This window comes from Mercenaria mercenaria, chromosome 5, assembly GCF_021730395.1.
Source record: "Mercenaria mercenaria strain notata chromosome 5, MADL_Memer_1, whole genome shotgun sequence".
Classification (NCBI taxonomy): domain Eukaryota; kingdom Metazoa; phylum Mollusca; class Bivalvia; order Venerida; family Veneridae; genus Mercenaria; species Mercenaria mercenaria.
The window spans coordinates 21981021-22003968 of NC_069365.1; the positions used below are offsets into that span (position 1 = coordinate 21981021).

Below are 22948 nucleotides of genomic sequence, written 5' to 3' on the forward strand. Positions count from 1 at the left end.
ATCAAATTTTCTGAAACAAACAATATCTAACTGATAAATTTATTTGTTTATATTTTACCGTAAGAATATGTTTCAGCCCTGTAAGTTTCAACTTCAACACCAGTGCATCTATGTCTGGTCGTGTGTGTAGTTTACAATTTCTGCGTTGTAGGCACCACAAATGTCAACTAAATTCTACTTTGACAGTAAATAAATTATAATTAATTTTCCAATCTTCCAGACTCAAGTTTTTACGTGTTTATATGCCGCCGCAATGTTCTGGCGTGTATGTTTCAGTGCCATCATGTAGGTGACGTGTACTATTTTTAGAAACTGCATATATAAACCTTGAATTAAGTATTTACCTCTGATTTCTATATCCGACCTTAGATGTTATTGAAAATAACATTTTCACGGCAATAACTACTTAATACTTTAATTAAAATTTACTGAATATCGGAAAATTCCGTTTGATGCAACGCTTTCCATTCGTGGGGAGGTTTTTATAATAGCATATGGCCAGCTGAATGACAATCGCGCTAAAATATAGTGCTGTAAAATGCGAAGAATTTACGTGGTTAGAATCGAAATAATAAATATGTTCCAATAATTTTATCAGTTAATAAAATATGGGCAGTCGTTCGGATGCGTAATAATTAAATCACGAGTGCGTAGCACGAGTGATTTAATTATTACGCATCCGAACTCCTGCCCATATTTTATTAACTGATAAAATATAGGCACATATTTATTATTTCTTAAATACAATACAATGCAGTTTCGTGGTATTGTTTTGGCGTTGTCCGTCCAAATGTTCGTCCGTCCGTGCGTCTGTGTGTTCGTCCGTCCGAAATTGAAAATGCATATGATTCAAAAAGACTTTAGTGTTAAAGCTAGAATCACCAGACCTTAAATAAATATAAAGCAGTACACGACCTTTGCTCATTCGTAGAATTATCCCTTCGGCACAGTTAAAACAGAAATTTCAATGTTGATTTGTTTGAAAGAAAATGCTTATAATTCATAAATTATTCCAGGTAGAATAATCACATCCCACAGAAATAATAATTAGTACTTGACTTTTGCTCACATATGATATTATCCTCATTGACTCAGTAAAGGCAGATATTTCCCCCTTAATTTGTTTTGAATATAAAATGAAAATGCTTTGTATAATTCAAAAAGTATATCAGCTAGAATCATCAGACATCACATATGTTTTACTTACACATGGTATAATCCCTTTTACTAAGAAGAAGTGTATTCCCCCTTAATATGGTAAAACAAAGTGTTGAAAATGCTTATTATTTAAAAAGTACTTTTAAAATTCAGACACGGTGATCCTGTCTTTAGTCCTACACATTGACCTAGGGCATTAAACGTACCATATAAAAGCTGTTTCTCAAGAGGTACTGTTGCAATGTAAGATAAGTCCACAAATTTCCCCTAACTGTTAGCATAACATTTCAAGTGTTCTGCTGGAGTATTCAGTTGGACAACACTACAAAATTTTCACTTTATCTTTCTTGTCCTTATTACTTCCATTAATTATGATAAGAAGAAAAACAACATAATATTATAATAAATGCAATATCGCGCTTTTGAAAAACGACAATGTGACACGACACTACGATATTCTTGTCGTGTGTCATGTCGCATTGTCATGATGTCGCGTCGCATTGTCGTATGTCGATCGTGTCGCGATGTTGTGTAGCATTGTCATGCGTCTACCTCAAAGCCCGACAGACGGCATATGACATGGTCCTAAAAAGATTCCGTATAAACTGGTCATTAATGTATCGTTAGGCATATATATTAATAAGTTATAATGATACTGTTTATGTGAGATATATTAGTCAGAAAGTCAATTGAAGTACGAGAAGTAACCGAAACAAACATTGTTTGCGTACGTACAAAGTCATTATTTCAGCCTGCTAATCAATACTATCTTCCGCTCCAGCATTGCAATATAAATGAGTACTATAAACTGGGTTTTCATCTTTTCTTCATTCTGTTTACCTTTACAAAAGTCACAGATTAAGTGTTATATAACATATATGACACTTTATTTATCTAATCATCAGGAAATACCCTAATTAGGTCATATTCGTTTTTTGAAAATGATTTAAACTCACGTTAGTCATCTTAAAATTTAATATCTCTGCGGTCTGCAGTATAAACACCCTACTTTTGGTTTCAAGTAAACATCTCGAAAAATGCAAATGTAATCAAACGTTTTCTTATTTCATGTCAATTTGTATAAGCGCCAAAATTAGAGCATAAAGAAAAAATTACATGACTTAACCGGAAGGAATAACAAATATCTCCCTTAACAACTATCGGTTGAATGAGCATGCAATATAAGATTTTGTGGATGTGATATTTACGTGTGAACTTTAACTGCTGAATTAACTTTAAATCTAGTCTGAAAAATGTGATGTCTATAACCATGATTAAGAAATAAAGGTAGTGTTAACTAGTGAGGAAATAATTTATCATGGTAAGTAATTTGATGATTTTATGTTCGACATTTATACTTGTTACATTGTTTTAAAGTAACATTTCATTGCTTTTTTTATTGAAAAATATGAAATACTTAAAACTTAAATCCATGGCCCTGATCCGAAATATTGTATTTCTTAAAGTTTAATAACTATTAATTAAACGATATAATTGCTGATTAACCCGCCGCATAGAAAGAGAGATAATTCTATCAGGAATACTTGTTTTGTTGTAACTGGTTAAACATTTGCACTGTCCTCTAGTTTCGATGAATATATATCACACGCTTTGTATTTCTTTTAAATTAAATATACTATGGATGACAACAATATGATGCTAGCATTTCAACAGGTTTAGGCTGCTTGTAACCTTAAAATAACTTTATATTCAAGATAATCATGGACTGGTGAGACATTCTGGTCCTTTCTCTAAAGAAAACTTTAAAGGTGTCATCGGAAAAGCGATGAGCTAAACTTTATTTTGATAATTTTATTATTATTATGCAGAACTGAAATATTTACTTATGTGATTAAAATATTGGCAAAAAAGTTGCAATATAGTGTTGAGGTTATCAAGCCAACCAGTTCATAATTTTCAAAAGATGTCTTTGGAAAGGTTAATAAAACTGCTATTCGGAAACAATATATGTGCAAAATACAGTCTTTACTTTAAAGCTATATCTTAGTTTAACAGTTATTAAATATACTTCAAGTCAATATTTTACAAATAATTATTTAAAGAGCTCTGTTATTATCAATTTGCGTAAGTGACAGATGTATGTTTATACGCAATTATAAAGATATAAGTTTAAACGTGTTTCTTTCAAATAGGTCAAGAAATAAAGGGATATTCAGGGTTTTTTTCAAGAGACAGGTCCATGTATTTTTTTATACTTTCTACCTTTCTACTAAAATAACTTTTTACAATAAATTGCAAATCATTTAAACAGGAACCTAATTTTGACATTCCGACAGACACACAGCCAAGTACTTTTGATGCACACGGAATGAGACAGCATGTGAATGAAGCCACTCACGTCGGTGGACACATCCTGGATGTTGTCATTATAAGAGATAATGATGACATCGTGTCAAACATTGAAGTCACTGATCCAGGTCTCTGTGTGCGTGCGTGCGTGCGTGCGTGTGTGTGTGTGTTCGGGTTTAACGTTTTGTTCAGTCATATAAACGACGGTGTCTACTTGTAGCTGTGAGCACAGTGCCCAACTTTATAGTGCTGCCTCACTGACACCGGGCTGACCAGTCCTAACACTACCCTCTTAATGCTGAGCACCAAGCGAGGAAGCTACTAGTACCATTTTTTACGTCTTTGGTATGACGCGGCCGAGGCTCGAACCCAGGACCTCCCGCACTCGAAGCGGACGATCTATCACTAGGCTACTGAGGCGGTTCCAAGTCTATCTGACAACAGCGGCAAGGCCTCTTGCGATCATTTTTCCATCACTTTCAAAGCAAAGGCGGCCAGACCTCCATCAGTGAGAAAAACTGTTTCCTTTCGAAAACCTAGAGCAATTGATTTTAACTCATTCAAAGGGGATCTTCTGAACACAGAGTCTTTGAAGGCAATCATGCAAATGACAGATGTTGACGAGTTAGTTAACACATACACTCAAAAACTGACATCAATTATTGATAAGCTTGCACCATTGCGCACAAAAATCATCATTCAGAGACCAACTTGTCCCTGGTATACACAAGAACTTCATGATGCTCAACATTTAAGGCGCAAGTTGGAACAGAAATGGCGCAAATCAAGACTGATAATAGAACACCAGTAGAGAACAGTGTGCAACAGTAAATACATTGTAGGTTTCTAAAAAAGGCAATCATAATTTCTACTCCGATAAGGTAGATCTTGCCAAAATAATTCAAAGAGTCTTCAAAATCACAAAGCACATGTGCTACAAATGACATTACTTTGCTAAAAGAAGCATCTTCCAAACAACTCGCACAAAAAAACAAACAAAGACAGTATCAAGCAGGGAATGCCACGTACAAAACTCGCAGCCTCCCCAAAACTAAACCTACAGCACGTAGACGTGCACACACACACACACACACACACACACACACACACGCGCGCACACACACACACAAAGCCAACAGATGAGGACAAAACGAACAAACATAGGAACAGAGTGGGGCACCACCTTGGAACGGTCAGCGGCAAAACCACCACTGGGGAGCATAAACCGGTTTTTGGTGCGCACCCAACCTCACTCTTACCCCCACCATGTTCCAAAGACACGGGACACTGTAAATAAAAGTAATCCCTTCCAGGTGAATCTCTAACACACACGTAATGGAAACAAAAAGGCATGGCATGTAAAAGACTTCAGTGACTCTTTCATAAACAAAATAGACGAAATTCGGACAGACATAACATCCTGTTCTGTATCTGGCATTTCTGATGACACTGAAACACACCCACCGATGGCGGACTGCCTAAACAGTTTTTCTCCAGCTACACCAGAAGAATATTATACAGTCATCCCAAGTAAGTCGTGTGAATTAGACCCAATACCAACTTGGCTCTGAAAGAAATGCCTTGATGATCTCCTTCCAACTATGTCAAAAAATTATCAACACATCGCTGAAAACTGCATAATTATGTTCCAAAAGAATTCAAAAAGTCTCATGTTAGACCTCTTTTGAAAAAAAACAGACCCTGATTCCAATGAACTAAAGAACTACAGGCCTGTATCAAACCTACCTTTTGTCTCAAAAGTGCTAGAAAAAGTAGTAGATAAACGCATTGAGTGCCACCTTATTTCGAAGAATCTACATGAACAGCACCAGTCTGCATACAGACAGCATCACAGAAACTACACTTCTCAAAGTTCAAAATGACATTCTTCAATCCCTTGAACAAAACGAAATAATAATTTTGGAAATGCATGACTTATCAGCTGCGTTTGATACCAGCGACCATGAAACGTTGTTAAAAAGCTTGGAAAAAGACTTAGGGATTATTGGAAAATCACTTGAGTGGATGACTTCTTATCTGAATGACCGCTACCAAACAGTCTCAGTAAATTGCCAACTGTCTACACCAGTCCACATAAAATACAGTGTACCACAAGGTTCTGTTCTAGGACCGGAAAACTATATCATGTACATAAAATCCGTCGGTTCAATCTGCAGAAGCCATGGACTGAGTCATCACTTTCATGCCGATGGCTCACAACTATACTTGTCGTTTAAGCCAAAAATGTTTCCTACAAACATGAAGCCCCATCTCTAATTGAGATCTATCTCAAAGACATAATCTCATGGATGCATCTTCAAAATTGACAAAATTAAGGTCATTTTGTTTTATACAAATCACACAAAAACTCCCGAAGATATCTGTTTGAAAGTAGGACCCTTTCGGATTAAACTATCAATTTGTGTGAAGTACATTTGTATCTCGGTGCTAGAATGGATTCAAACATGGTCATGACACAGCATGTTAACTCTCTATCTAGTGCTAGTTATGCACAACTTCGGCAAATGGGCCATATTAGGCAGTACATCACAGCTGATGCTACCAAGTCTCTAGTGACCTTTCTGGTTACATCGAAAGTAGCCTACTGTAACTCGCAGCTGTATGGAATGTAAAAAAGACACACTGCAAAAAAAAATTCGATGTGTACAAAACACAGCAGGCCGCATCATAACCAAGACTCCGCAATACAATCACATCACACTAGTTTTGAAGGAGTTGCATTGGCTTCCGGCTTAGCACCGAATTGAGTTCAACATCTTAACACTTACATATACAAAGCCATGCACAATGAATCTTCCAAGTACATTGTCGATATGCTGGACATGGACAAGCCTCGTAGAGACTTTAGGTTGGCAAATGGCCCAGTCTTTTGAGTCGAACATTAAAGTATTGTGACAGAGTTTCAAGCATGCAGCTCCAAAGCTTTGAAATGCCTTAGAGATTCACCTGGAGGGGATTACTTTTATTTACACTGTCCCGTGTCTTTGAAACATTGTGAGGGTAAGAGTGAGGTTGGGTGCGCACCATAAACCGGTTTAAGCTCCCCAGTGGTGTTTTTGCCACTGACCGTTCCAAGGCAGTGTCCCATTGTGTTCCTTTGTTTGTTCGTTTTGTGTGTGTGTGTGTGTGTGTGTGTGTGTGTGTGTGTTTGTGGTGTGCACGTTTGCGTGCTGTGGGTTTCGTTTTGGGGAGGTTGCGTTTTTGGTGCGTGACATTTCCTGTTTGATACTTGTCTTTGGTTTTTTCCTAGCAAGCATCAAAGATTCAAGCTCACTGTCCGCATTTAAAAAATCTTTGAAAACGTATCCCTTTCACACATGTTATATAAAATAACATAATCTGAAATGCTGTTGAAAATGGCGTTAAACCCAAAACAAACAAACAAAGAAAATCATGACAGGTTTGTTTCTTGTTGAGAAAGGGACTGCTCTCCTTTAATAAATTAACGTTGAGCCAAAATTTAAGGACAATCTCGTTTTAATTACTATTCCTTTTAATCCTTTACCAATGTAATTACATGTATGTATGTATGTATGTGCGTACGTACATGTATGTGTTCTTTAATGTTTTGTAATGCACTTTTGAACGCACATATTTTGTATGAAAAGAGTGCTTTATAAATGTGGTATAATAATAATAATAATGATAATAATAATCAACATTAATAATTTCACCAAAAATGTAATTACATGAGTATCTTGAAGATGAAATATGGTATCTTTTAGCAATGTTCATGTGTTATTGTAGCCAGACAACAATGGGTCAGGTTACAAATCATGAAAAGTATACATCAACACTGTAACAGACAGAACAAATAAAATTCGCATTGAATGAAAAGTGCGAAACATCGTTATTATAATCATTAAGGGTCACAGTGACGACAGTTCGCGGCATATTCATAACATTTCTTTTTATTATAATTTAAAAGAAAACAAAAAGTTTTTACCTGTGCATCAGAAGTATCCAGCATTGGAAGTGTCATCTGTAAACTGTACAGATTTCAAACAAAATGATAATTTAACAGGTGAAATCGTTCTGAATCTTTCGTCTCCACCTATCAGTCTTGAAAACAGTCATTTCGTACCAGAAGAGAGGACGATTATTATTTTTCAAAAATGGTACGTTAAAGTGAACTCAACATTTTTGTTTTTCGGCGACGCCGTCTTAATTCGTTTTCGTTTTCCTATGCCACGTGACTTCAGTTTGCCAATCAAACTACTTGATAACGCATTATAGATAATTTATCAAAACGGAAGATTTATGCAACACTCTGCCTGATTGGACGAGAGTGTCAATTTCTTTCACTCTGTTGACTGTGCTACGCTGAGTGAAATGTAGACAAAGCGTTTATCCTAAACGACGCTGCTCACAGTTTGAAAGCCAACTTTGGCTCAGTATATTTAGCAAGAATATTGATATATCTCAAAATAATAAGTAAGTTTAATAAATATGATAAAAACCTGTTCAAATACCAACATATATCAAATTAAAGAAAGAGCTGAGTACGGTCTGCGTATCACATGAATAAGAGTGTGATAAGAGTCTTTTATGTAGAGAAGTGCTTTTTAAAAGATTTTCCTTGTTATAATTGAATTGTCGTCTGTATATGAAAAGGTTTCTTGCTTTTGTGACTTATTCAGTTTGCATATTAAAATGAGTACTTGTTTGCTTTGATATATTTGTTACAAATTATTTAACTGATTTATTATATATGAATATTTTTTTTAGTATTGTATGCAAGTATTGAACTCAGTTGAAATCTGTTTCATTATATATATGCTATATAATGACTGAATCTCATTTTACACTGAAATGAAGGTACGTTGCATACAGTTTATCTGTGTGATATAACTACGGTCAAACTTTGCTTAAGCGGCGCTTATGAAACAGAAATATTGAAATAATAACAATTGTATGTTTTGCTTGACCTTCACTTTTTATAGGTGTGACGTCATTGTCCAAAGATTCACGAATAGCGAATATGCATTTGTTAAAGCGGGATCAGTTGGCCTATTTTAGAAATAAATAAAAATAATAAATAAAAAAATCCTTTAATTGATTTTTTCTCATGTATTCTAATCAAACTTGATTTGTAGCATCTTTATTAGGCCCGCAGCCAACTTTGTTGAGCTGGGACATTTGACCCCTTTAAGGGGCTGCTAGAGCTAAAACTAGAAATGCCTTTATACAGCGTCTCATGAACAGCTTGGTGGATCTTTGTCATACTTGGTCTGGAGCATCATTATAAGGTCCTCTTCCAAATTTATTTATATAGGAACTTGGGCCCTATTAGGGACCACTATAGCTAAAAGTAGATATGCCTTTCTTCGCATTAACCACTAAAATGTAATGGATTTTTATCAAACTCGATGTGTAACAATATCGTAAGGTCTCCTGCTATTTTGTTACAAATGGGAATAGGGACCAATTTAGCTAAAAATATACACGTTTAATGACCTCTTCTCATGAACCGCTTTATGAATCTTCATCGAACTACTGCTGTAATTATTCGTCTAAGGATATACGAAACAAAATTGCAACCCTACGAAACCTTTGCGAAAAATTAAAAGAGAACCATTTAAATTGTTAAAGTGCGGTGTTTAGTTTTGCAATTTGAAAAATGTTAGATGAAAGATGAATGTTAGATGAAAAATTTATAAACTTCTTTCCTTATTACAATTCGCCGACCATCATTTTTAAAGATATTTCTTGTTAATATTTCTGCTGGCAAGCGGTAATGTACATTCTCATTAGGGACCAAGTAACGTTTTTTAAAAAGTCTGCGGCAATGTTCAGGAATAATATTACTAAATAGGTAATCAAGCAGCTCTTCCGGGCCACATTCGGATAATGGCGGAAAGAAAAAATCCTCAATATTTTCCCAGTTAAAGTGGCATTTTCATATTTGATGTAAGCCAGTTCCTGTTTTTATTTCATGGTGGACCTGTACTTGACATTTTGGAAGCATGTTCAGGGACATTTCTTGCATTTATAGAAATGTAAACAAACCTTATTACTCATGTTTTCATACCCACATCTTAGCTGTTAGTTTGGAACATATTCTATATTATTCACATGTCAGACAAGAAAAATCTCTCTTAGAAAATATATGACTCCTACTTTTCTAGGTGTGTTTTGGTGGTTTATAGGTCATTCAAGAACATAAGGCTGGTAAATCTTTATTTTAAAAAATAGGCCTGGCAATGTGTATATAGAGCATATAGCAAAATCATGCTTTCATCGGTCATGGAAGTTACTTAAGCCAATGATCAGAAAAATCACTAAACACAGTGATTTTTTTTGCCCGGTCATTTAGCTGTAAGATTTGGTTCCCCTTCATTTATAGGTCAACATCACTTAGATAAGTGAATACTTTAAAGTTCACTAATCAATTAAACAAGTCATTTCTTGAATTAAATTAAATTGGGTAACTCTATTTTTTACCACGGTTCCGTTTACAGTAGTTTCTTCCCTTGATATACCGCAAAACACTTAAACAAGTGATCTCAAAGAATAATCTACATTTCAAATTATAATTTGATACACAATTTATGTGATAGGGCTATGTTTATTTTCAGTTTGGGCTGTTTTTATTGGCTCAGTTTTTCTGATCGCTCGATGTCCGGCGTCCGTCGTCTGTTGTCTGTCAACATTTAGCTTGTGTATGCGACAGAGGCTTATGTTTCAACTGATCCTTTTGGAATTTGGTAAGAATGGTTACCTTGATAAAATCTAGGCCGAATTTGAAAATGGGCCATCTGGGGTCAAAAACTAGGTCACTAGGTCAATCAAAGGAAAACCTTGTGTATGCGATAGAAGTTGTATTTTTCAATTAATCTTTATGAATTTTGGTCAGAATAATAAACCTTGATGGAATCTAGGCCGAGTTTGAAAATGTATCATCTGGGGTCAAAAGCTAGGTCACTAGGTCAAATCAAAGAAAAACCTTGTGTATGCGATAGAGGCTGTATTGTTCTATTGATCGTCATGAAGTTTGGTCAAAATGATTGCATTGACAAAATCTAGGTTGAGTTCGAATATGGGTCATCTGGGATCCAGAATTAAGTCACTAGGTCAAATCAAAGAAAAACTTAGTGTATGCGATAGAGGCCATATTTTTTTCAATTGATCTTCCTGAAATTAAGTCATAATGATTGCCTTGATAAAATCTTCGATAAATTTGATTATGGGTCATTTTGGGTCAATAAGTAGGTCACTAGGTTAAATGTCTGGAATTCCGAATTAACTAATTTTTCCTCCCGCGGAAATATATCCGCTTATAATACAGTAATCCGTTCCTCTGTAGTCATAAAATAATCCTGAAACTGGCGAGTTATTCTAAACGCATTTAAATGCAAAGGTATTTCTTGTAAAATGTATACGTATGCTGATTGCGGCTGTGTCAGTAAGGAGGTTCTAAATTCGGAGGCGGCATATACATGCGCACGTTACAATTGTATACATTTAGGTACATGTAAACGTCCATCTTTGTAAGCAGTTTAGCTGTTTAACCAAATGCATGTTTGAAAACAATAATTATTTAGTTATGCAGAAAAGCTTAGTATCAGGATATCTTTTATCATTTTTTATAACCCAAGGTCTATCGTGGATATCCTGATTTTATTTTTTATTATATCTTATTTATCCACACATTGGATTTAAAATAAAAGCAAAACCTTATTATCAAAGTTATTTCATTTTATTTTTACCCATTTATTTTATCATGAACACAACCTTCCGTTATTACATCCAACTTATTTCGAGTCCTTTTTAGTCGACACAAGTCATTCTATTTATGTAAGGCTTTCCCGCCAAGAATACTATTTAAAAACAAAAGAAAGGCATGAAAACATGAAATACATGTTAAATGTAATCCACGAATATAAGTGCCGACGGAGAACTTAAATAAAAGAATAGGGTCCGCCGGAAAATATAAACAATATATTTTATACAATCGCAAAGTCTGCGACAAGGTCTGTGTGTCTGAATCATCTTATTAAATCACGTTGAAGGAAAAAAATCTTCCTGATTCGATAACAGAACAAACAAAGGGATTGAAACAACCATCTATTTGTTCCTATAAATTTATCATTTGTAACATGACAATAATGGGAAATATTTCTTAGTACATTGTACGTTGCTAATAATGACAATACGAGAACCATGTTTTAATGCATTCAATCGTGCACAAGATATCTTGTTTGAACACGCGTTTGAAATGAGTCATGGAATAGGAATACACTTTAACTATTCAAATACACTTGAGGTTCATATAAAGAGCTTACTTGAGGTTTATATGAGACGTAGTCTTAGGTGGTACAGAATACTAAAAGTGTTTTGTTTTAATTTTTAGAAGCAAGAGAGAAAGTTCCAGGAGCCATGTCCAGGCAATAATGTAAGTAGGAATGTCTTTGTCATTTTGGAACATATTTCTGTGTAAAACATAGCTCTTATTATTTTGTCTTCTGGTACATGGACATGTATGCCTTAAATGGAACACTAGGGCTAATATGAAATAGAAAACATTTATTTTTCGTGCTCATCTCATAGAAATTTGTGCAACTAAAGGCTTATGTTTTCTTCACATTTCTTGCATTAAATCGTCGCCTTTGTTAGAAATAGTATACCTACGCCGTCATGCAAATTAGGGTTATATATATATATCGAAAGACTTTTAAGAATGAAAAAAAATGACAGCGCAATTACCTTTCTAAATACAACATTTACCTGTGCATGAACCTGCCTTTCCTTATTTTCGTACATATTAAATTCAATAGATCGAACACCTGTCTGCATCTATGGACTGTTCAATACAGTACTATTATCACAAAAATGATAATCTTGAATGTATTCAATATTGAATTGTTGGCACAAAATATCACTGCGAAAAATATGTGCATATACGGGAGTATACGGTCCCTTATATGTCTAATAGATCGAGTATCATATAAAAGGTATCTTTCCTGAAAGTATGATCAAAACCTACGCCTTAAACATACTTTTGGACATTGACAATCCCTAACTTTGAATACTGACATAAACTGTTGAAACGTGTTTATGCTAAGTATGAATGAACGGATCCATGTGAGAAAAAAATGAATGTCCAATTAAAGAATACGGGATTCCCGTATATGGAATGTTCCATATACGGGAAAAATGTTTCCGTATACGCCCGTATATTAGGAGTATACGGAATGCGTACACTCCCGTATACGGAACTATTTTCCGCAGTATATTATCTAAATTTGAATTTCAACATTGTTTTCAAATTAAACCTTTTTGCTTGTAGCTGTATTGTAAACTAGAAATGCTGTGACATTAACTGTGATGTATACACTTGCATGCTTATGTTTAACTTGTGTGAGATATAAAGTTCTATATTAACTGTGACGTTATTCAACAATGTTCAAGATATTCATGCACCGATGATTTAAAATATGGTTGAAATATGTGCCCAGGATGGAACACAGAACTCAGCCAACATTTGCATGTTTTGTTAGGATATTGTGCAATGCCACTGTCTTGATTCAATGATGATGTTTACATTATTTCCTTTAATTGATTATATATTCTGAAATATTTTTATGAATACTGGAAGCACATTAAGTGACACAAATAATACTGTTTATCGTTGAGACTATCAACTTAAATCAGTTGGTACTTGTATTTTAAGGGGATACCATATCTGAACGTAAAGGTTGTTCCAAATGATAAAACATTCTACAGCTAATTAACATACATGTACTAGTAATATACCAAACGTACAGAGTCAAGTTCATAGGTAACTATAAAAGATAACGTCCAAAAATATGTATTGACTATTACCAGGACACAAGGGTACGTGGGCAGCCTGTTAAGTTACATTGGTGGACAACCTATTTTCCGGAAAAGTGTCAATAAACTTTTTGACAGATATGCTGATGTTGTCAGTTACGTATTTAATGAAATGACTCATGGCAAGCATAAGATAGCACATTTTAAATTATTAATGAAGTAATGTTTTGGAACTATACTGGAATAAGCTTTCGTGAAGTGAAAATTGGTCCGACGAAATAACATCATCGAATTTATTGTTAAATGCTAAATTCCTTATTTTTATATTACCGCTTTCAATTTAATTAAAGTCTACACGCGTGACATTCCAGTGATCGTAAGTACTACTCAAACAAGTTTACAATTTTGGTACAAACTTCGTCTTATAAGTTAAGAAACATTTTCTAACTGTGATATATTTATACCTAATTTGTATTTATGTTGTTTTTAGTATTTCTCATAATTTAAGTCACTGAATTTTGCAGCCGTTAATAGCAGTTGCAATACATTTTGATATGGAGACGTCTGCTTGGGCTTTCTGTTTCCGACACGACCTTGAAAAAGATTTATCAAGTATCAGCAGTAGATATTGGAGTGGTGTGGACAATTTATCTGTTAGGACACCGGCATGTTTACTAGTCAAACCGGATGGAAAAAGTCTACACACCTTTGGAGCAGATGCACAAAAGCAATACACATTGTTCGAAGAAGATGGTAGACATAAACAGTACTACCTTTTCAAAACAATTGCGACGACATTAGCAAAGAACTTTAGAGAGGTATCTGGTGTTTGTTTTTAGCCCGGATGAAATGTAATGACCTTGGTTAACAAAAATGTATGTCAAGAGAAGTTGTATAATTTAACAATATGCATTCATTTATGTTGACTTGATATATACACAGGTGACTTAGTTGATTCTTTTATGATAAGATATCCGACACTACCGCCTGTGAAAGTACGGACTTCCACTTACATTAGAGTTTGGAGAGAAGTATCGATTTAATTGTTTGATGTAACTGTTTTGCACTGTATTTACCCAGGAAAGGGAATCACAAGTTCTCATCAACGACGAAATGGGAAAACCTCTTCCTGCGCTCACTGTATTTTCTCTGGCGCTATCGTTTTTCAAAGAAGATATACAAGAGGTATTCAGAAGACTCCAGATTGATTTTGATACTGACCTGTATGTGGTTCTGACTGTGCCCGAAGTGTTTCAAGACATTGGAGCAATCGATTTTATGTGTAAAGCAGCATCGAACGTAAGAATTGTTAATACTTGTCAGTAACATTTTGCAGCAGACCTGATTGTTGTAAGACTGTGTTTTTAGGCATATATTTTCTAACTCTCGTAGCGTTCTGCGCCCCTTCTCTCTCCTAGTAAAATGTGCAATGTATGCGATTAAGGCAGATATGGGTGATTAATAACATTCTAATGTTAATGGTCACCACCAGCCTGTTTAACAGGTACATTACTCTAAACAGGACAGGCACAAGGTACAGGCACAGGTTAAACCTCATTCGAACTAATAATTTATATGTCCAGTGTCTTTGATATTTACTTAAGATTCGTCTTAATGTATTTTAGTGTTTATAAAGTGTGCTATTATAGTCGTCTCGTCAGAATTTTACACAAACCCTAGGTCGTTAGGGATGCGAATGGTAACTTTAAAATCAAATACTAGAAAGTTATTAAACTAATTTGCCTAGTTTTTAAATTGTCTACTGTCCGTTTAAATGTATGGCTAGATACGCTATCGTAATAGAACAGCAAAATACTCCCCGAAAAACGTATACATGATATTCTATATTCTTTTTCTATATAAAATTTAGTTCATTTTCCGAGAATTCGATATTATCATAGCACTCAAAGAGACTAAAGCCCAAGCGCTAAATCGATACGGCATCACCTTGACAAATGAGCACAATATATAAATGCTACAAGACCCACTTGTTATTTGAAACTGTGCTTAAATGAATGATCTTTCATTGTAAATGGGCCACATAACTGAATATTTCAACGCATTATTGAAACATGATGGTAAGATATATATCTATCAGTTGATTTATTTAAAATTGTTGTATATCAATATGTATTTTTCATATATATATATGAGGAAACGATGGCTTTCTGAAGATCATACATCAATTTGTTATGTACGGTAACCATAATACAAAACTAAGAATATAAATAGGTTTGGTTTTTTACAGGTAACATACTTTACATACCTTAAGAAAAATATATCAGTCATATTAATTCATTAATTCGCATGTCTTATTTGTATATTATACACTTTCAGGCAGGATTTAATGTTAAAAGGGTATCTGTCGTGACGGAAGTTGACGCAGTGTCAATTTATTACCAACATCTCTCATTAAATCAGTCTGCGATATATGACCATTTTCGCCGTACAAACCAACTCACTCGCTCATCAGATCAAACGTTTGGCAAGGAAACAATGTTCAGATGTACCCCAGGAATGACCTACATGATTGCCAATGCAGGAGGTAAATTCAGATTCAGAAATACATAAGTCGCGTACAACAGAAACCTATAAGTTTCACTTTATTTGTGCATTGTCTTATAATGCACGTTAACATGTTTTTCCTTATATATATCCTTTGTTACTGTACAATGGTTTATACATGCTATGTATTTATTTCATGCTTTCGGATGCAAGAGAAAAAATTGTTTGTTTTCACAGTGAAAAATAAATATCAATAAATGTTTCACTCTGTAATCCGTTAGGACTACTTTAGTTCTCTTTGGGCTCCCTCAAACACTGTCTTTCATTGCGACGTTTAGAGTAGTTTCAAGTGAAAGGGCCTGTTTTGTAAGTTTTAAGCCGTAAAATGTCGCCCGTTGTTATATTTTCTGGTCCTTTGGGATCATTGATTTCAACTTATTTAGATTCGAAGATTGAATGCTGCTTACACCGATACTTGGGGGCATGGGCAGTATTGTATTTTCCATTACTGCTCATTAACAGAGCCAATCCAACCGGGTCTGCAATTTTCACTGTTTGTCTTGTTCACGGTCCTTCCGAGGGATCTAATTTTCAGATCTTATTAGATTAAATTTGAAGATTGTTTAATATACTCACGTCCAGCACATCAAAATCTTGCATTGCATTAATAAATGACCAAAAAATTTGTATATTACCATGCTGGTAAACAAATATCCACTTTTCTCATTTAATGTACATGTTGGCAAGAATAAATCCTTCGGCTGTTGATTTTAACTACACTTTGAATGAAAAAAACATATCAGCATCCGTTATGCCTTTGTCAATAGGAACAATGAAGTGTATCCTTTTACACGCTTAAGCAAAATAAAAAAATACACCATTACCGTGAATTTAAGTAAAAAATATCTACAGATTTTTTTTTAACATTTCACAATCCGCATGCTTTCCAGTATGGCCGCCGTATCAGCAGTTAATTGACATGTAAATATTACTCCGCTGCTATGTAGTAAGAAAGTTGCGATGGTTTAAATTTAGCACTTCTTATATATGTCATATTAAATATGAAGATGATTTCCTGATGAGCTTTGGAAGAAGTTTTGCACATTTTGATTTTGCATATTGGTATTAGATCACGTATGCTTTGGTCCGTATTTTGAGCTAACAGTGGGGAACATTAAATCGAACAAAATGAAAAGTGTCGTACATTTTGTCATGATTTATGTTTATGGTGATTTTTATACGCCCGTTTGAAAAACGGGACGTATTATGGGAACGCCCATGGCAGGCGGATGGGCTGGCGGGCGGGTGGATTTCGGGCGGCGTCCACAGACTTTGTCCGGAGCATATCTTCTACCTGCATGGAGGGATTTTGATGAAACATGGCACATTTGTTCACCATCATGAGACGGAGTGTCGTGCTCAAGAACCAAGTCCCTAGGTCTAAGGTCAAGGTCACACTTACAGGTCAAAAGTCAAATTCAAGAATGACTTTGTCCGAAGCATGGCTTCTTCATGCATAGAGGGATTTTGATGAAAGTCAGCAAAATTGTTCATCATTGTTGAGACGGAGTGTCATACGAAGGAAAGAGGTCCCTAGGTCTAAGGTCAAGGTCAAATGATACAAGCATGAAAACTTTGTCCGGAGCATCATTCTTCATGCATGAAGGGATTTTGATTTAACTTGGCACAAATGTTCACCGCCACGAGGCGGAGTGTCATGCGCAAGAACCAGGTCTCTAGGTCTGAGGTCAAGGTCACACTTAGAGGTCAAAGAATACAAGAATGAAAACTTTGTCCTGAGCATTTCTTCTTCGTGCATAGAGGGATTTTGATATAACTTGGCACAAATGTTCACCACCACGAGGCGGAGTGTCAAGCGCGAGAACCAGGTCCCTAGGTCTAAGGTCAAGGTCACACTTATTGGTCAAAGGATACAAGAATGAAATCCTTGTCCGGAGCATTTCTTCTTCGTGCATAGAGGGATTTTGATATAACATGGCACAAATCTTCACCACTATGAGACGGAGTGTCATGCGCAAAAACCAGGTCCCTAGGTCTAAGGACAAGGTCACGCTTAGAGGCCAAAGTTCAGATACAAGAATGACTGTCCGAAGCATTTCTTCTTCATGCATGGAGGGATTTTGATGTAACTTGGCACAATTATATATCATCATGAGACGAAGTGTTATGCACAGTTGCCTTCTTTAGAATTACTTCCTTTTGTTGTCACTATAAATAACTTATATTTTAACTTTTTCATTACTAGTCGTAGGGAAAAATCGAGACCATTTTTCTGTAGTACAACACGCATGCTACAACATGCATGCTACATCCAATTTCAATACCGCCTCGGTTGCGGGAGGTCGTGGGTTCGATCCCCGGCCGCGTCATACCAAAGACGTAAATAATGGTACTAGCAGCTTCCTCGCTTGACGCTCAGCATTAAGGGGATAGTGCTAGGACTGGTCAGCCCGGTGTCAGTATAATGTGACTGGGTGGGGTATCATGCCACGTGTCTACGGCGTGATATTCCAGTGAGGCAGCACTATAAAGTTGGGCATTGTGCTCACTGCTACAAGTACACACCGTCGTTTATATGACTGAAAAATTGTTGAAAAAGACGTTAAACCCGAACACACACACACATCCAATTTCGATGTGTATTTTGACCAATCTCTACCTGGTAAAGATTTTTATGGGGACTTTTTTAGCTCAAAATCAGGTGAATCTTTTAGTATGGTCTTTTGTCCGTCGTCCGTCCACAATTGAGCTTGTGTTCACGATAGCGCTTTCATTTCTTATTTGATTTGAACCAAACTTGCACATAACTTGTATCTCTATTAGATATCGATTCCTGTCGAAATCCAGCCATATTGTACGATGGGTCTTAGAGTTGTGCCCCATGAAATGGCTAAAATCTGCACAATTGAGCTTGTGTTCACGATAGCGCTTTCATTTCTTATTTGATTTGAACAAAACTTGTACAAAACTTGTATCTCTATCACATCTTGGTCCCTTTCGAAAACCAGCCATATTGCACGATGGGTCTTGGAGTTATGTCCCCTAAAATGGCTAAAATTGCAGATTTTAGCCTTGTGTTCACGATAGCGCTTTTATTTATTTTTGCATGTTCACCAAACTTGTTTAACTCACCTCACCGAATTTCTAGAAAATTTGTTCAAATTATGGCTCCAGGGTCAAAATTGGCTCCGCCCCAGGGATAACTTGTTTTTTTTTTATATAGACTTGTATAGGAAAATATTTAAAAATCTTTTTGTCTGAATCTACAATGGCTAGAGTTTAGATATTTGGTGTGTAGTATTGTCTAGTAGACCTCTACCAAAAATATACAAATCGTGGCCCTGCAGTCAAAATTGGCCCCACCCTGGGGACTACTTGTTTTTACATAGACTTATATAGGAAAATCTTAAAAAACTTTCTGTCTGAAACCACAATGACTAGAGCTTAGATATTTGGTGTATATCATTATCTAGTTGACTTCTACCAAGATTGTTCAAATCATGGCCCTGGGGTCAAGATTGTCCCCGCCCCAGGGGATACTTGTTTTTACATAGACGTATATAGGAAAAACACTTGATTTAAAAAATTCATAAAAAATAGAAGACATGATATTTGAACCTGGAGAAAAAAATACGTATTATGATTTTCATCAAGGATTGCTTTGGTCGAGATGTTGAGGGTGTGGGCCCAACCGGGTTGGCCGAGCCTATATTGCACCATTATCTCCTGTGAAACTGTTGAGCCAAATTTAAGGAAACTTTACAGGAATGATCCTTGGGTGGTCCTCTACCAAAATTGTTCAAATAACATTTTCAGTCATTAACTTTTTCTCCTACAGCCATAGTGTCTCATTGGCTTGTCAGGTGAGCGACCCAGGGCCACTTGGCCCTCTTGTTTAACTTCTCTTAGTTGTTTCTATGAATAACTTATATTGTAACTTTTTATAATTGACCGTAGGGAAAAACCAAGACTACTTTTCTGTGGTGCAACATAAATGCTACTTTCCAATGTTTGGTGTATTTTAAGGTATCTCTATCTGGTAAGGAGTTTTTTGTGGGCTTAGAAAAACGAAATACTTACAGTGATTACTAAACAACCACAATATTAAAATTCCATTTGCAAATACAGGTGCTGGAGTAAAGAAATTTGCTGTGACGGGTGTATATTGTGACATTCTGGCACTCTTTTTGTATTGAATTAAATTCTATTCCACACAAAACATAAAAAGATATTCTCCTTTTTATTTCATGTTTGCAGTGCAAGATATACTGTATGCAAGGTCAATCATGATTTACTCTTATTATAAAGCGAGCTGTTCAACAACATCCAGATCTGCATTATGGATTTTAATATTGCTTTTGCCAAAGTAGTTTATATAGCATTCTGTTTTTATTTGTGTAGTGACATTTCATATTCAATTTATAGGTCAATCAACAAGCATAGCTGTCCATGAAATGGTGCGTATAGGTGTTGTTAAAGAAAACACAGTCGTTAGTATATACAAAGGCGGGTACAGTATGGTAATTAAAGCCTTCGAAGAGTTCTGTCAAAATGTATTCACCAAGGATGTGTTTGAAAAATTCAAATCCACTTCGAAGGAACTCTGGTTAAGCATGAAAAAAGAATTTGAAATTACGACACGTTTGTTCAGACCATCAGACTTTTCGACTGTTAGGATAAAATTTCCACCAGAACTAGAAACCTTGTTTGAATAAGAAAAACGTACACTACTGAAAACTTCAATAAGTGCCTCAAAATTTTCTGAAGATCTTAAAATTACTGCGAACAAAATTGCAATAAGCTCAGCATTATTTTGCAAATTCATCAGACCAGCAGTTGAACGGACAATGTCGAATATTCGTTTAGCTTTAAGTTATTCAGCTGTCGAAGGCGTTGTAATTTTTGGACAATTCGCCGAATTACCCATGTTCCAAGATGAAGTACTGACATCTTTCAAAGATGTCAAAGTAATGCTTGATCCGGCTGAGAAGTTGCCGCTCTGAAAGGATCTGTTATTATCGGCTTACGTTTCGGATGTATCGGGAAAATTGAACGGGTAAGTGTAAAACAGATATCATTTTAGCTTTATGCGAAACGCAGAGCATGTAAGGCCAAACGTATTGTATTTTGCTCTTTATCCTATTTAAAAAGTTCAAGTCAATTAGTTTTCACCTTGTACGTGTATGCTTTCGCCCATCATTACTGAAAGTGTTGTCCTTCTACAGTTTTTAAGGGTCCTAATCCAAAGATTGATAGCCATAAAAACTGCAGACAGAAAATAAATGATATCATTAACATCGGAAAATTAATAGATATTTGGAGATTATGTAATCCATCAAAATTACAATATACATGGCATTCAAATACAATTCCAATCATCTCCAGTAGACTTGACTATTTTTTATTATCTGAGTGTTTAACGCACTATGTCAAAAATTGCACTATACAACCAGGCTACCAAACAGACCATTCATTGGTTGAACTAGAATTGGATTTTATTAACACAAAAAAAGGCCCTGGTTATTTTAAATTAAACAACAGCATTTTACTTGAAAAAGAATATCAATCAATAATAAGAAATGCCATTCGAGAAACCGTAACAATTAATAAGGATGCAAACCCAAACATTCTATGGGAAGTCATTAAAGGCACTATAAGAAATCAAACAATAAAATATTCCACCCATAGAAAACGAGAAGAAAATAAAATTGAAAAAGAAATAAACAAAAATATAGAAGTATTGGAAGAAAAGATTTTAAGCGAAAATAATAATAGCATTAATATAAAAACTTTAAAGGAAGAACTTGACAAAAAACAGCAGGAATTAAATCAAATCATTGATAACAGAATTAATGGAATGTTGATCAGAGCAAAAGCAATAAGTATTGAAGGAAATGAAAAAAATACAAAATATTTTGCAGCCTTAGAAAAAAGAAACGCAGAAAAAAAAACAATATACAAATTGAAAATCAACGATAAAGAAATAACTTCTCAAAATGAAATTTTAAAGGCAGAAGCAGAATTCTATAAACAGCTATATAACAAAAAAGAATCCAAAACTTGTGATTATGATTTCTTTAGACCCAATTCGCGAACTTTAAATGAAAACGAAAAACAAAAATGTGAAGGGATATTAAACGAAAATGAATGTTTCGAAGCTCTTAAGGAGATGAAGAATCAAAAAAGTCCAGGTTCAGATGGCATGTCTGTTGAATTTTATAAGATATTTTGGACAGAGATTAAAACGTACTTTATTCAATCTATTAACTACTCTTACAACACCGGACATCTGACTAGTTTGCAGAAACAAGGTATTATTTCGCTTATGCCGAAACCAAATAAAGACACACAAATTTTGAGTAACTGGCGCCCTATAAGTCTATTAAATGTAGATTACAAAATTGCCGCCAAAACCATAGCAAACAGGATAAAAAAGATTATCAATTCTATCATAAGCAGTGCACAGACAGGATTCATAAAAGGCAGATATATAGGGGAAAATGTTAGGTTAATATATGAAATAATAGATTTCGCACAACAAAATAAAATACCAGGACTTTTACTGTTCGCAGATTTCGAAAAAGCTTTCGATACACTAGATCATAACTTTATGATAAGGTGTTTAAAACACTTCAATTTTGGTGATTCTCTTATACAGTGGGTAAAATTATTTTATAATGATATAACCAGTATGGTAATAAATAATGGCTATCTATCAAAACCCTTTTCAATACTACGTGGAGTGAGACAAGGCTGTCCTCTTTCCTCTTCCTTATTTATTATTTGCATTCGCAGATTTCGAAAAAGCTTTCGATACACTAGATCATAACTTTATGATAAGGTGTTTAAAACACTTCAATTTTGGTGATTCTCTTATACAGTGGGTAAAATTATTTTATAATGATATAACCAGTATGGTAATAAATAATGGCTATCTATCAAAACCCTTTTCAATACTACGTGGAGTGAGACAAGGCTGTCCTCTTTCCTCTTCCTTATTTATTATTTGCATTGAAATCCTCTCAAATTATATCGAGACTGATGAGATCATAAAAGGCATAACAGTTAATAATGTTGAAATAAAACAATCCCTGTTTGCAGATGATGCAACCTTTATCAATAATGGTGCAAAACATTCATTTGAACAACTAATAGATGT

The 22948-nt window shown here is 35.0% G+C and overlaps 1 protein-coding gene across 1 annotated transcript in view; it reads left to right on the forward strand.

Annotated features, from left to right (window-relative positions):
* Positions 1 to 2196: 2196 nt before the first annotated feature.
* Positions 2197 to 22948, forward strand: part of LOC123556610 (heat shock 70 kDa protein 12A-like) — a 50833-nt gene continuing 30081 nt past the window's right edge. Inside the window, exons 1-2 of the mRNA XM_045347481.2 lie at positions 2197 to 2479; positions 11843 to 11884. Coding sequence (XP_045203416.2) covers positions 2477 to 2479; positions 11843 to 11884 — 45 coding nt within the window. The 5' untranslated portion in view covers positions 2197 to 2476. The remainder of the gene's footprint in view (positions 2480 to 11842; positions 11885 to 22948) is intronic.